A 16230-nucleotide genomic window follows, 5' to 3' on the forward strand; every position below is an offset into this window, starting at 1 on the left:
ATAGTCATGCCTCAACTCTTGGCAAGTGTTAATCCAGGAGTGGGACTTCAATAAAAATGTAGCCTGATATTAACATTTTATTAACCACCATTTAACATGCAAATTTGAACATGCCAGCCAGCACCATCAGTTTGGCCAGGCCAACGCTGCCATCACTGTTCCACAAGCCCTGCAAGAAGGCACATAGCCTCACACGTGTTAAACTACCTCAGAGCTTCCACAAATAGCTCAACCTTCTCCAAATCCGTATTTTCTCTTGCTGTACAGTAACTGGGGAGGCTGTCTGGGCTGGGTGTGCTCACCCCCACTTGAGGATGACCGATTTAAAGGTGTCACATTTGTCTCAAGGGACTGCAGTTTGTTATTTCTCAGGGTTTAATGTAGTTGTGAACACCATACAGGAGAGGCTGCACACATGCTCGTCAGCCTGCTCAAGGCAAATGCCCTGATTTCCTCATTTCTTGCCAAGTAACAGCAGAGATACACTCCACCATCCTTTCGAGGCCATAATTTATTCATATACAATACCATCCCTCCCAATAAATTAGTCACATTAGTAACTCAAGAGTTTGGAGAAAGTCGGATTGAGGCAGTGAAGTGCCAACAGCATAGGTTGCCAATAGTACAATGGGCCCCAGCCTGAGCTAAAGAAAAAGCAGAACAGCTTTGGTAGCAGCCCCATGGAGCTGTTCCTGCACCTCAGGAACAAGAGCAGAGAGCTGGATCCCAAAGAATGCTGTATGGAATGTATCAGGTATGGCTCCTTCCAGCCATGTCCTGGCTTCCCTCCTCCTCTCCACAGAATGGCTTGGCAAATATCTCCTGGTTGTCTCTAAAGGAAAAATATTTCAGACAGCAGTGAATCCTAGCACACTTCTTCAGAAAAGAGGGACTGTTTGCTGACTGCTCGTGGCTCTTGGGATCTTGGCAGGCTGTGAGAGGAGCCCGCTATGCTGCAGCATGCCCATGCCCTCACACTGGCAAGTGGAGACAGATTCATCACTCTGATGTGCCAGGAGGAGGGAGAGCCAGGGCTCCCCTGGTGCTGGGGGGCACTGGCAGCCTCTCTGCCAATGGCAGGGGCACAGCAGCCCCTGCCCCAGCCATGCAGGCAACACTCTCGTGGCAGACTGCCGCCCCAAAGGAGATTTCAGCCTCTGATGGGAAGTTCTTGAAACAAAGCCCTCATTTTCCACAGGCTGTGAGGCCACCGTGGTGCAGCCGGCCACCCTGACAGGTTGACCCTCAAGGCTCTCCTGGATGGGGCTTTACTTCAGAAGCCACGTGCCGGAGAGCTCCTGGACCCTGCACGTGGGTCTGGCTGCAGTGAGAAGCTCTCCAGAGCAGAGGAGCTGCCAGCTTGCCCCACTTCCCTTCCAAGGAAGACATTCAAGCATGGCTTGGACACCTACAGACTGCCCAAAGGGAGCAGCTTATCCGACAGGCTGCACGCTCAGAGGCTCAGATGGGATTACTGGGGAAGAAACAGTAATAAAAAAATGTCTGTTCCTTTGCAAAACAGGGATTTTAAAAGCACTTGCTAAAGGCACTGGAAGACGTTTTTCCTCACTGGGTCTGAGGGAACTCTTTCTCCTTGGCAGTGCCACTGCAGCATGCGGAGCTTGGCTGGGATGGAAAAAAGAGCCTCTGCGCCAGGGAACAGCGGTTTGCAAACACAACTCTGGCCTTGGGGTGCAGGGTGGCTTTAATTATGTGTGTATGTGTGTCCTTTTTAAGGGTCATCCAGCATGTTACAGTGAGAAAGGAGGAGCAGCCTCTGAAACACAGTGGAGCATTTTCTCTGCAAGGTTTCTGGTGTTGGGGCAGGGGAAGAAGAGTTTCACTGTGGCTTTAGAGAACATTTGAGCTGAGACCTTGCATGTTCACCCAGCAACCCCTCACTGCTGGGCCCATCTATAGCCACAGGGAGCTCAGGGATCCATCCACTGCTTCCCCTGGCACTGCACAGAGCAGTGATCGCAGTCAGCGCAGCTCCCTCTGCCTGCAAAGGGAAGGAGCCTGTTATTTCCATTTTTACTCTGTTATTTTTCAGTTATTTGTGCTATTCTCACTGCACACCTGGGTTACCTGCTTATGGAACAGCTGATTAAAGCAGGACCCAGCTCTGGATGGCAGATGTTTGGCTGATGATGCCAGACCAACCGCTGCCTGTGAGTCGGTGACGAGCCAGCTTCAGCCTGGCACAGCTCCAGTGCATCACCCCCTCATCCTGCACAGCATTCACAGAGCTCCACACCAGACACACCAGGCTGGCATCCTCTCTTGTCCAGAACAAATCCTCCTCACTTGCTCAACTGTTCTTCCCAGCCTTACATTTCCCAGCAGCGGTCAAAGCAGAACACAGACTGCCAGCAATGTAAAAAATTAACTGAGGGATGGAAGATGAATTTTTGTATAGCATGAAAGAAAACTTTCTTGTGTTTTAGTTTTAACGATTTAGTTTGTAACTGAACTACAAACTGGAGGCCAGACAGGCAGAACTCAACAGAAGGAATGCTGGAGCAAAGAGGATAAACATTATTGGGAGGATAAACTGAGTCACAAAAGGATGACATTTTATTTTAGGATTTAAGATTCATACTTCAGACAAGCCCAGGCTGTAGCAAGCCTGAGTGTCCCAGAGGTGGCACATCCCTGTCCCACAGACACCCCACAGCAGGGCAAAACTCAGGTTCTCTCCCAGGACAAAGTACGTCTTAGACTGAGCATTTATACACATGCTTGTAACTTAAACTGGAACTCATTGTAACAATCAGCATCTGACATTTTAAAATGTAAAGTGTATCCATGAACTGCACAAGCACCCCTCTCTCTGTTCTGGGAACACTACGCTAGCAGACACACGGTGCCTGATTTAAGGAGACTTTTGTGCTTTCTCATTTCAGTAAACATCTCTTTGCTCCACATGACTCCACACAAGCACAATCCAGGATCTTGGGTGCTTCCTCCATAGTTTATACTTAACCAATTTCAGGTTTTAGTAGACTTTTTTTGTTGGGGAGCAGTACAGGAAATCTGAAGACAGCAAAGGCACCCACATGCAGCAGTTTGACTGCGAGTCTCATTTTTTACATGACCAAAAAATACTTCAGGAACTGCCAGTTACAAGAAGCCAGTAAAGGACCTGAGTTTGTAAATTTTCAGCAAACACATTGCCTGGCTTCCTGCATCTCTTCAAACCGACCTGATGCTCTCACTTTGTTGAATGATCACAGATGAACCAGTAGTGAAATGCAGGGACACATAAAGCAGAGCCAAATTCAGCCCAGGTCCTGAACTGCCCCAGGTCAGCTCTCAAACTGCCCCAGGCACCAGCTCTGAGTTGGGAAAAGGAGACCCCAAGCAGCAGCTCCACAGCACTGACCTTACCTGATCTTGTAGTGACAACACTGCTGCAGCCAATGGCTCAGGCCAAGTGCATTGAGGAACTCGTTGCTTGCCCGAGCTCTTAAACCTTCCCCTGCACTCAGGACACAGCTGGGGCTGCAGCACCTTCTCAGCTCTCAGCAGTTCCTCACCTGACAGGTGGGCAGACAATCACTTTGATTAAAACCACCTGCGAGCTGCAGCCAGGGCTGGCTGAAGCAGCAGGAGCTTCCCAGGAAGGGCACCTGCTCTCCCTGCAACCTGCTACAGCTGCTGCATGCGGGTGGGCATGCAATCATGGAATCAATAAGGTTGGAAAAGACCTCCAAGAACATTGAGTCCAACCTTTGGCTGAACACCACCACGTCAACTAAACCAAAGTGCCACATCTATCATTCCTTGAAGCATTCCAGGGACTGTGACTCCACCACTTCCCTGGACAGCCTGTTGCAATGCCCTGGGACCATTGACAGCCTCCAGGCCAGGCTCCCCCAGCACACCCACAGCCAGTCATGCTGCAGCAGCCCCAAACGCCACCAGTGTGGGTTAGGAAACAGCATCTCTTTATAAAAAGGGGGGTTAGGGGAATCACATTTAATGGATTAATTTGGCAATTTTAGCAGCAGTGTTCTCTCTGCTAGAGCCAATCCTCTGCTGTGCTGCACCCAGAAAGGTGAGGCAGCAGGGACAGAGGCTCCCTGCCCTATCGCAGCGGGGCTTTTAGGGGCACTGTGGGCACTCACAGATAACCAGCCTTTCAGCTCATCATGTCCTGACTCCATTCCCCACACAGCTGGATATGTCAGCCCTCTCCATCATTTCACCTCATCAATCTGTGATGTTAAAGCCCATGGTTTATTTATTTCTTTACTTCACTAATAAAGCACATTATCTACAATGATTAATTTTGCAATAAAGAAACAACACTACTACAAATGGTGGTCTAAGACAACCTAGGGGACTCTACAAAGTTCACATCCTAAATCCACCTCTCTGTTAGCTGTGAAACATCATTCCTCAGAGTACTTGGCTAGTTCATGGAATTCTTCTACAACCAAGCCTGTGGCTCTGTCCCCATGTGGGGAGCAAGCACCACTCCCAAGCTAAGGAATAATTAATTCACCAGTTTTGAGTGGGCTTGGTTCAAACCTCAAAAATGAGGATTTGTTATTTCACGTAACTGTGATATAACAGGATTATCTCAGACCTCAGATATTCATTCTCTTACAGTATTGGTGATGGATGAGAATACTAAATGGAAGGAGGAAAGATAATGAATGCAGAGTGGTATGGGTCTATGAAAAAGAGAACTAGTTCAATTAACAGAATAATGAATTTCAGCTTGGTCAATAAATGCAATCATTTGGGTGAGATATTATTTGTCTTTCATAAACTATTTGAAATCATACAAACATGACATTTCGATTAGGGCAAAAAAGACATATAATGATAGAGAGCCAAGTTGTCACAGATCAAACAGACAAAACCCCAGACTGACGGGTCCCACAGCAAGGGCAAAGAGGGAAAGACAGAGACGATACATTCCCTGCGGCGCTCCGTAGGGACAAGTCCTTGGCCTTCTGCACTCTTTGCCAGCAGCCTAAAGGAGCTATAAAAACATCACTGGTAAAGTGAGGGAGTGACACAAGCTGGAGGAGCTGGCCATGAGCTCCCCCCAGCCAAAGCCCTGGGCAGGCCAGCAACTGAAGCTTTGCACGGGCTTAAAATGGAATGATAGGTCTGGGCAGCAGCAGCTCAGGCCAGCTGTGCACGGGAACTGCCACGGCAGGCTGAGGATAGGGGATCGCAGCTGAACGCTGCTGCAGACAGGGGCCTGCACAAGGCCAAAGGCACAGGTAGGGGCAGAGAGCCCCCTCTGCCCCTGGTCCCCATGCCCAGTGCACCAACACACTGGGCACAGTGTGGAGACTCAAAGGCTACCTGGGTGCAGCACAGCACTGGGCAAAAAGGGCTCAGCTGGCGCAGCGATGCCAAGGCAGGCACCCAGTGAGACATTACAAGAGATGCTGATTAGGGAGGGCTCCAGCCCATCAAGGCACCACAAGGAAACAGGGTTAAGGCTTAAACTAAGCAGGTTAAGACTATAATGGGGTTTTTTTTACAGTGAGGGCAATTAGCTACTAGGAATTCTTATCAGAGTTTGTAACGGGTTCTCCACTACTCATTTATTAACTTTGATCATGAGGATGGGATCTCTGTCTAATCAGCCAGCTCTGGTTCATACAGGAATTCAGGGCAATCCTGCAGCCATGAAGACAGGAGTGACATGGTCACGAGGGTCCTTTCTGCAAGCATGCAAGCTCTTAACATCACCTCACACCCCTCTGCCTGCCCTCTTTACCTGCTATTTTAGCTGCTATTTCAATGGTTGTACATATCTGTACAATAACAGGTCTTTAGACATTGCAGACATAAATTGTGTGTGACCTCAGCCACTGTTTGGTGCATACGCATCACATGCTCAGGCGATCAGGCAAACGCCGGCAGCGGGGATGTGGGAGGGCTGAGATCAGTGAGGGAGCTCTGAGGAGCAGGATGGAGGAGCAGGAGGGTTGGCTCCAGCATCCCTGCTGCAGAGCAGCGAGACCGAGCCGCTGTACCCGACTGCCAGGTCCAGACAGCGGCTCTCCCGCCACCCAGGACCTCACTTGAAAACGGATGGAAACGTTGGGCAGTCGGGTGATTTCATCTTCTTCATAAACTTCTTGAACTCTTTGTTCTTCTTGTCCCACTTGTAGATGGCTGTCAACAGGTACTGGGTCTTCACCTGGCGGCCCATGATGAGGAAGTAGTGGCTGAGGTTGTCCAGCTGATGGCAGGGACAGTCTGCCCCATTTTTTAGGAACAGCACCAGCTTCTTCAGGTTCTTCTTCCGAATGGGCCCCAGCTTCAGTGCCTTCCTCTTCCGTGGAATGATCATCTTGTCCCCATTCTCCTTCTTCACTTCCTTTATGGTCATCTTAAGAGCTGCAAAACAAGACAGGAGAGGGGAAAAACAAAACTCCTAAGCAGCCTCCACCGGCAAAAAGCCTCTGCTGAGTGAGGCTGAGGGGGCAGCAGTGCCGTGGCCCCGGGACAGCAGCAATGCCCTGTCCCACTGCAGACACACAGTGCCCCACTCCACTCCTGCATTCTCCTTCTCCCTCTTCTGCTCCTGAATCCTCCTGCTCTATGGCGCTGCCCTGGCCATGATTTGGCCCACTATGACACTCACACCCTTGCACCTGAGGTGGAGCTGCCCCATGCCCAGGAGAGCACCAAGGTAGAACACTGACCTCTTTGTTCCCCTTCCTTCAGCAAAGCACCCAGTACTTTCCATTTGAGAGGGGACTTGTTCAGCTGCCAAGCACAAATGTTAGCTGAGTAAATTAGGTGACTCCCCTGCTCTAGAGGCATGGAGAGACTCTTGAAAGGATCATTTAAAAGGTCAATTTGGCTTCTCAAGCATTTGTTTGCAGTCACAACAGCCCTCAGGTGCCTGTGAAACAACTTTCCAAGCACTGGATGTCTCTGCATCAGACCTGTGGAGACCCCAGCATGCAGTCATGTGCCTGCACCTTCCCTGGGAGAAGGGGAGTTGGTCTGATGCAACTTCCATGGAAAATACTCTCCTCTTTGGGTTCAGCATTTTCCTGAGCTAACTGCAATACCCTCCTCCCCGCCCTCTCCCCACTCCCCAAAATAAAAAGGTTTTTTGCCATGACCATGAAGAGGAATTTTGCATACATGGGAAAAATGATGAAAATGTGTTGTACATTAAAACATCATTTCTGTGCCATTTGGCTCTGCCTTGTTTTTGGGGAAAAGCACATATGGCCAAAAATTGCTAACATATTTTCATCGTTTGGGAGTTTAACTTCAGAGCTGCAGATAACTAGTGCTCAGAGAGGTGATTTGTTGGCTGCTGTCCCTTCTCATTAGAGTCTCAGGGTGGTTGCAGGCAGTCCACAAGAACCTCTGGCTCTGGCAGGGAGATGGGTCCCCACAGCATCATTCCTTGAAGTCCTGCTCTGCTGGAACATGTAGCAGCAAACACATGTTGCTTCCTGGATGGGAGCACTGCTCACCGCTCCAGCTGCAGATGGCAGCAGGACAGCACGGTGACAATCCCAAGCAGGCAGCAGAGACTCAGTATCACCCTCGAGCTCCCAGCCACTACCTTGGCAACAGGAGCAATGGTGTTTGTCTGTCCCTGTGCCAAAAACATCGCTTGGGTTTGCCAAGAGCCCTGTCATGTTACACTGTTATTGTACAGGAAAGTAATCTAGGACTGGAAACCTAAGTGAAATTTTCATTCCATCTGCTTTCCAAATTCAGGAGCTAAAGAGACTCCAGCTTTAAGGAGCTAAAGATGCTGAAACAGATCAGTCTGCAACAAATCTGGAAAATGAGGTAAGTAGTTTTCAAGCAGCTCTAAGCTCCATGACATCAACTGGGCAGCAGTAGCAGCAATGCCCCTCAATGCGAGCCCCACTTCCTTTATCCATGCTGACTTAGAGCCCTTGCACTAAGCACACAGGTGGCTGGGGCAGGAGGGATGGTAACACACCATTACAATGGCACAATAAAAGCCTTGCAAAATGGCTTGTTTGCAAACTGCTTTGCTGAGATCACCGCAAAGCCTTGTCCTCGTTGCTAGAGGAAGAGAAGTATCAGCCAGCTGGTGGAGGTGCTGATCTACTCCAAGTATCATACACCACGGAAGACAAAGAAGGCCTGGTAATCCTGCGCTGTGGGAGCTCGCAGCTCCTCCCTTCCCTGCACACAGCAGTTTGTGAGCCAGCAATGCAGGTTCATGGGAGCTGCCCAGGGGACCCATAAATCCAGATGTAAACCAAAACCTCATCCAAACCTTGCTCGTGCAGAGCAGCACACAGAGCCAAGATGGGACAACACCAAGGGGGATGAAGGAGGAGGCTGACCAGAGTGCAAATAGTTTGTGTCAGGCTCTGTTCCTCCCAGCAGCAATGTCCTTGTCACCAGCAAGAGCCTGTGGTGCTGGCCAGGTAAACACAGCCTGGCTCAGGGACACAAGGCTTCGTCTGCCTTTGGTGTTGCAGGCTGAGCAGCCACACAAGCATGATGATCTCTGCTCAGCCTTCAATCCTCTGCTGTGACCTGGCTCCCCAAATTTCCTTTGTTCACTTTACTTGGGCCATATTCCCTAAGCTCCAACCCACATTCCAGGTGAGATTCCCAGGTATGAAAGCTGTGTTCCACGGTAGCAGGCCGGACACACAGCTTTGGCACATCCCATGCACACCAGAAAAGCAGTGCCTGAGGGTACATTCGTTCTGATGCACATCCCACTCTGAGAGCTCACCACCACGCAGTGGGAGGCAGCTTCCAACTTACGGCTTTCCTAGAACATGGCATTGGGCAGGGGAGACCATGGTGCTGCAGCAGCTTGCCTGGCATCTCCCCAACCCTGGGAATGCTGCTGCAGCAGGCAAAAGGCTTGAGCGGGATGCTTTGAGTCTTGGCTCCAAGACCCAGTTGAGCTGCCAGATCAAACAGCTTCCTTACTGGGAACCTTGGCCTTTCCACTCCCCTCATGCCACACCAAATCCGTCTCAGCACCAAGTGGGAGAAGGGCCAGAATCGCCTCTGAGATCCCAGGACACGCTTGCTCAGACAGACTAAATCTTCAGCTGTGGCTGCCAGGCAGGAGCTGACCCCAGGGGAGTTATCCTCAGCAGGAGCATGTGCCACCTTTCCAGTCCAGCAGCTGCACTGCAACCACAGGTTGCTTCAGCATCAGCTGTGGCACTGGCGGCAGCACCAGCCCCTGCCACTCTGCATGCCACAATGGCTCAAGAGGGCTGCAGGATCAACATGCCACCCACAAACCTTCTTACCATTTACTTTCATGGGACACACACATGTTCCAGCAAACCTTCTCCAAGGATGGCACTGTACTGGGGCAGTCGCCAGCTGAAAGCAGGAGCCCCTGTACTCTGTTCACAACCCACTACCATGCACCATTCCTGTTCCCCACTGGCCCCTCCACCCCCCTTTTTCAGCACAGGACAGCCTGGGACCAGAACGCCATCTCTGCAGTTCTGCCTGCACGGGCAGGGGCCCCACTCCAGCACCTCATGTGCAGGAAAGGGAACGTGAGAGAAGGGAAAGCTCCACTGTTCCTTCAGCCTCATTTTTCCTTCCTTTAGAAATCGCTGAGAAGGAAGAAACCTGCCAGAAGACACATTAGGGCTGTAACAGGAGAAGGCTGCAGGCAAGGACCTGTCAGTCACAGAGAAAAAATAAACAGCATGTATTGATTGTTCTGCAGTCCCCAGTGCAAAATCAGCAGGATCCCCTCAGACCCCAGAGAAAGGGCAGAAACAATAAATAAAATCACTAAGAGAAACAGAGCGTGGAATGAACTCCTGGAATAAGAAACGAGCGCTGGCTGCAGCCCAGGGCAGCTGGGGGAGGCGGCTGTGGGGGCACTGGAGACCAATCTCATGCTTCCTCTTGCATCCATCGCTGCCCCAGCACACCAGCACTACACTAAAATTTACACCACAGTTACCCCTACATACCCGATCCAGCCCCCGTGCTGCTCTGCGCTCAGGCCAGGGTTCTGGCACCCCTTGCTGACATCCACCCCAAAGTTGTCTTACTCTCAGAGAAGTGGCCAAGCTGCCTCAAACCAGCATCTTTGTTCACGCAAAGGCAAACCCAGAGTTCTGTTGGACCATGAGGCTGGCAGTCTCCTAGCACCCCTCCAACCCCCAGCATCTTGTCCAAGATCCTCTCCTGCCTTGTTTGTGTTCACAGCTCACCACAGCTCTCTTCCTGCACTGTACTCTAGATGGACACCAGGGCTGCTACACAGCCACCTCCAACACTGGCACAGCCACATATCCATGGTGGGCAGAGTGCTCGTCAGCTCGTCTGTAATAAGCTGCTGGCATGCAAGAGAAAAATGCAGTAAAAAGAATCAGGGCAAGACCTACCAACAGCTGCCCCATGCAGCACATGTTAGTTTAAACATTTATTGTACATGTCTGGCTTTGATGAGGATCTGTAACCTGTCAGCTGCCAGTGTTTACCTTGGTGGACGTGCATGAGAAACCTCAGTCTGAAGGTCTGGGAGTTTATAATAGCGCCAGATAAACAGCTTTCCTTGAGAAATCACCCCATGACAGTAACCCCCCAAGACTAAACAAAGATCCAAGGGCCATGCACTGTGGTTTGGCAAAAACTTCCTGAAGCCAATGCCTTCTCCACTAGCCATACCCTCTGCTGAGATGTCCTTCTCACCCCCACACTGCCTTCCCTCACAGGGCACAGGTAGGACCTGCATTGCATCCTATCCCGTGCTCCTGCTCTCCAGCTGGCTACAGATGGGCCACATCTGCCAAGAAATATTTCCATCCTTTGGACACTGTCACCACCTTCCTTCCCAATAACAACTTACACTGTGGGCAAGTCACTGTCCCAAGCTGCTCTGCCAAGGTAGGGAATTCTTCTGCTTTGGCCTCTGCTCCCCGTTGTATAACTGTCCCAGAGCACGGGAGGATATTTAGCAGCAGAAGTTGATGACAACCATGCGGTTAAGTTTGTATTTCCCTTCCCAGCACTTGCTTACCAGCAGGACATCACCTCGGCTCACGCCTTGCACGCCTCTGGCAAGGGGACAGGTATTGCAGTGGCCCACCTGCACCAGATCCACTGCTGCCACCAGCCAGTGCCCCTTGCTCCTTCTCTGGGATGGAGGTCCCCAGGCTACAGCCCCTGGACTGGGGCAATGCCTCTGCATCACTGCAAGCCCAGGCAGGCAGCTCCTATCCAAACCAGGTATGATCCCAGAGGCCGCTTCTCCCTCCCCACCAGCTGGGAAACTCCCTGCAGTCCCTCCGTGTGTGTGCAGTGGGGAAGGGGCAGCTCTGATTCAGCTCCCATCACATGCCCACCCAGAACAGAGCTCTGAGCACCCCAACTCTGAGCGCTCAGCACTTCCCACTCCCCAACCAGGCCACGCACTGAATGTCTGCTTCCATTCCCCAGCCAAGCCAGAAGTATGCACATTCCTGGGAAACTATTACATGGGTGTTCCTGTTGATGCTTTTCCCTGTTAGAAAAAGCCTGAGCTGAACTTAGAACTTCTGGCATACCAAACCTGCAGGAGAGTTGAGAATTCATTTCCAGCAGAAAGGGTAACACACCAGCATGCAGAGCAGGTTTGGGTTTGCATAAGCACGCTCCAGTACAGGGCACATTCAAGTGCTAATCCCCCAGGAATGCACACCTTGTTCAATATGCCTTTAATAATCTTCCGGGAAAGTTACATACACCAGCAAGGATGTCAAAACCAGTTAATTCTGGGTTTGATCTGAGAAAGCTAATATATTTCCTTGTGATAGTCTTTTTTTTTAAATGAAATTCAGTTTACCTCTGATTGTCTGACTCACTCACTCATATTTAGGACAAAGCTTTCAAGCAGCTTTGCATTTTTTAACTCGCTGCTTGGCCCTAGCTAGATAAGGATTGGCTTTGGATTTTTACACCTAGATTTGACAAGAGCAGCATCACTTCGCTCAAAAGAAACACAGCAGTTTAAGCAATCTGGGGAAGAAGGAGGCTGGTTTGCTTCTTCATGCTTGCAAGCAGAATACTGGTCCATGCTATGCATCATTTCTGCAAGCACACAAGAGCTGGAACACCAGGGTTGAGTTAAAAACCTCTCCCCACCCCAAGATCACTAAAGAACCGACACTACAACTTTTGCCCCATCCCCAGCCCAATGTGCCCAGGAGGGGCAGGAGAGATGCCCTGCACTGCCACCAGAACTTGCCATCTCTGTCCCTGGGTGCGCTCAGCTGTGGGAGCTGGACGCATCCCAGACCCATCCAGACCAGACCCCTCCCATGCCCACCTCCGCATACCCACACTGACATCTAGAGGCACACGTGCCTGGCCTTGGGGACAGATCGCAGGCCACACCAGCAGTGCCACAGGCAGGGAAACGTGGCAGTCCCAATCTAGCCCACACAGGAGCCACGCTGCTCCGTGCCCACCTGGGAAGCCTTCGCGTGCCTAGAGTGCTCCTTCTTACCAAACTCACTGGCACAGAGGTGCTCCACAATGGCCTCTGACTTCATCTCGTTGTCACAAGGTGGACACACAGTTGTTCCTGGCAAGAGGAAAGAAATTAAGACAATTGAGAGGTGGCGAGAAGCCAGAACAAGTAGTACCACAGAGCCAGACTGCCCATGCTGTCAGACTGCCACCCTCGAGGGGGACACGTGCCCATGCACCCTCCCACAGGCTCCCAGCTCTGTGGGACAACACCCTACTGGGTGTAAGGAACCATCCACTGGCTTACATGGCAGTACTGGCCACAGGTAGCCTTCTGCCAGCCCCACTCCAACGCCGTCAGTGACCCCAAGGCCAGCCACAGGCAGGGGTAGGCAGCTGCTAAGAGCAAAAGGACAGCACTGGCAAAGAGAGGAGTTTTCAGGGCCAGGCACTCAGCTGAGGGGAGCCGCTTGCCAAGGGGCATGGCCCACAGCCTGCTGACATTCCCTCCCCGTGTCATGCCAAGGCAGGCACACAATGCCCAAACCCCGGCACAGCAGGAGGATGCTGTCCAGAGATGGCTCAAGTGCCAAGGGACTACCCTGGTGCCAGGCAAGGGGGTTCAGGACTGCGACAGCCCAGTTCAGTGCAGTGTTCCCCTCGGTACTAGAGATCATCCCACAGACTGCCCAGGCAGTGCTCAGGAAGCCCCTCACCACCCTCTCTCCTGCTTTGCCCCAGAGCAGCACTGGCTGGGGACGGACCCGCACAGCTCTTGCGGGTGCCGCCACCACCAAGACTGGTCATCCTCTCTTTTGTTTTGAGCCCAGGGCAGGCTCATGGCTCCAGCAGAGCAGAGCCATCTCTGCTTGCCAGTCGCTGGCAGTGGCCAACATCTGTCTCTCGGGAAACACCAGCCCAGGGGATTTCACTGGGATCTGTCCTGGGAGGAAAGCTCACTTCACCCAGAGAGTAAGAATCTGTTTCCAGGTTCCCATCTGCAGCTGGAGCAGAGACCACCCAGCAGCACAGACATAGACTTGAGCTACTGGCAGATGAATTTATTGAGCTGGGAGATGCTGCTTGTTCCTGGTCCAGCAAGACGGAGGGCTCTTCCCACACAAGGGAGTTATTCTCAGGGACAACACTACAGCAAAACATCTGCCAGTCCCTGCATGTAAACTGAGCACTCATGGCCTTCCAGCCCTCAGCCAGGCCAGCAAACCCACAGCACTGCTGGACCGAAAAGGCAGAGAGGCGTCCCAGAAAGAGGGGTGCAGAGCCAGCACGGCTGGCGAGGGAGGCACAGCCAGGACCATAGCATCATGTCTCCTCAGCCACAGATGCCCCATGGGGATTCAGGCGAGACATTTGTTTTCTGTGGCTTCTTCTTCCCCTTTCGCCACCCCCAAATCTGTTCTGTGCCAAATGCTAATTCCCGGGGACATGCACCATGACTTTATTAATCACACATGCAGTGCAATTGGCCTTCCACTCGCTCCTATGTGCAAGTCACAAGTCAGCCTTCACAGCACCAACATCCACCTCCACAGTCCCACTCTGTACCTCTGAGAGCTGCCCATCATCTGGATAACCTCTTCTTCCAGAACCCTAACATGCAACTACCACTATCACCATCTAACTCAGAGTGACACAGGGAGAAGCCAGCCTCTGGAGATATGATGACATCCCTAACACTTTATTTTTAAAATCAGCAGTCAGAATATTTCTTTCCAGGCTGCCCATTTAATGAGCTCATGACAAGGGAGAGAGGGTGCTCATAGGAAGGTGACACAGGCCCAGCCTTCCATCTGTTGCAGAGCCAGCAGTTCATCACTGTGCATCAGGAACAAGCGGGGGGTACCTGCCGTGCCAAGCACTTCAATCTGCCTCAACAGCCGGAGTGCACATGAGGAGGCTGACCAGGCCTGCACCAGCCAGACAAACACGAAAGCCACCGCTGCATCCATTCTATGAGCTTTCCAGGCAGCCAATTAAAAAATAAAAAAAAGCAAACAAAAATGGAAAATAATACTCATTGTTCCCTGGTGCAAATACAGGCTTTGTTCTAGCTATGCTCCAGCAGCCCCTGAACAGGCTGTAACACACCCAAGGTGGCAGGGACCCCTGCCTTGCTGTGCCAGGGCCCAGAGCCAGCAGCCATCCTGTGGGCTGGAGCTGGGAGCCCCTGGGTAGCCCCTCCCACAGGCAGCAGCTTTGCCCATGCAGAATCCCCCTGCCCTAACTTGATCAGGTTGCTCAGAGTCTCACCAAACCTGACCATGAATGTTTCCAAGGACAGGGCATCCACCACATTTCTAGGCAATCTGTGCCAGTGTTTTACAACTCTCACTGCAAAAAACTTCTTCCTTATATCCAATGTAAATCAACCCATCCTTCAGTCCTGCCTCCTGCAGCCCTTTCACAGCACAACAGGACTGCAGGAAGCACTGTCCCCTGTCAGGGGGAAGAGAAATTGTCCTCCACTCTGCGTCACCACATCACACTACAGTCAGGAACACAAATGCTGGGGGCCAGCCAGCTTCTACACAGCTCTGTGCCCCAAGGAAACTGCTGTTCTGTGGAGCCACAGCTACCTGAAAACTGCAAACCCTCCCATCCCTCCTGAGGCACTACAGCAGACATCTCCAGCCCATCCTCGGGGCCCACTGCAGGTTGGCTGGGGCCCATCTGCTGCAGCTGACGGCTCAACTCCAAGCACAACCTCAGCCTGCCTCCAGCTCACTTGTTCCCTGCTGACCATTTTCCAATGCCTGGCTGTAGAGCCAGCTTACTCCAGGGGCAAGAGAAGGAATGTGTAATGCTGTATTAATCTGCAACTCCCCTGATGCATCCTGCGGGCCTGCAGGCTTTACCGCCTGTGCTTAAGGAGAAAGGAATTCAGCAGGTCAGCTCTTTGAGAGGCAGAAACAAATTCCAATTTCAAGGTGTTAATGGGGAAAAATACTGAAAGGGTTTGTTCTTATTAGTACCAAGAGAAAAGGGGGGGGACACTGCTTAGTTCTGACCCTCTTTGAATCAACAGGAAACACCCTGTGCCCAAGAGCAAGGGGGCTCCAGGAGTTGGTGCTGACAGAAAACATGGGCAAACCATGGGCAGGGTACACATAGCAGAACCCAGGTGGAAGAAAGTACCCAGCCAGCCCAGGGACAAGGACTGAGCTGCAGGTCACCCAGAATAACTCTGCATCTGCAGGAGGTGGCAGTACCAGAGCCAAAGTAACGGGTACCTTATGGGCCATCTGCAGATCCTCTGTGGCAAGCAGGAGATCCGGCAGTGCTGGTTCACATCACAGCAGTGCTTGCAATTAAGTTGGAGTTTTCTTTTTTCACTCCAAACTGTTTGAGGCACCAAAAGAAAGCAGTAGTGTCCCACCCCAGTGCTGCCTTCAAGACAGGTCCAAAAGGTTAAGAGAAAGTTGTTAAACTACACAACAGAAAACCTGGCAGATGCTGCTCATTTAGAAAACTGTTCCCAGGTCTTGGCTCATTAATGTCTGTAAAATGAATGAGCTGCACACAGCTCAGACTCTATTTCGGACCCTGGAAAGGGCAGCTCAGACCCAGCTGCCCCAGGAGCACGCTTGGCTGCAAGTCCCTGGGGAAATAAAAGCAACCTTTGTACCTACAACACAGGACATAGCTGCAGTCTTGACCAAGGGTCCAGGTTCACATAGGACATATTAATTTAGAGTATTCCTGGAAAACAACAAGGTTTCTCCAGCAATCGCATCAGTAAGGACAAGCCAAGCCAGTGTGTCTGTGCTGCCATCA

The 16230-nt window shown here is 51.5% G+C and overlaps 1 protein-coding gene across 1 annotated transcript in view; it reads right to left on the minus strand.

Moving 5' to 3' along the window:
• Window positions 1-2555: 2555 nt before the first annotated feature.
• SFRP1 (secreted frizzled related protein 1) overlaps window positions 2556-16230 on the minus strand; it is a 20833-nt gene continuing 7158 nt past the window's right edge. The window contains exons 3-4 of the mRNA XM_008633471.2: window positions 12473-12550; window positions 2556-6375 (exon numbers count right to left, since the gene is read on the minus strand). Coding sequence (XP_008631693.1) covers window positions 6053-6375; window positions 12473-12550 — 401 coding nt within the window. The 3' untranslated portion in view covers window positions 2556-6052. The remainder of the gene's footprint in view (window positions 6376-12472; window positions 12551-16230) is intronic.

The sequence above is a fragment of the Corvus brachyrhynchos genome, unplaced genomic scaffold (assembly GCF_000691975.1).
Source record: "Corvus brachyrhynchos isolate BGI_N302 unplaced genomic scaffold, ASM69197v1 scaffold150, whole genome shotgun sequence".
NCBI lineage: Eukaryota > Metazoa > Chordata > Aves > Passeriformes > Corvidae > Corvus > Corvus brachyrhynchos.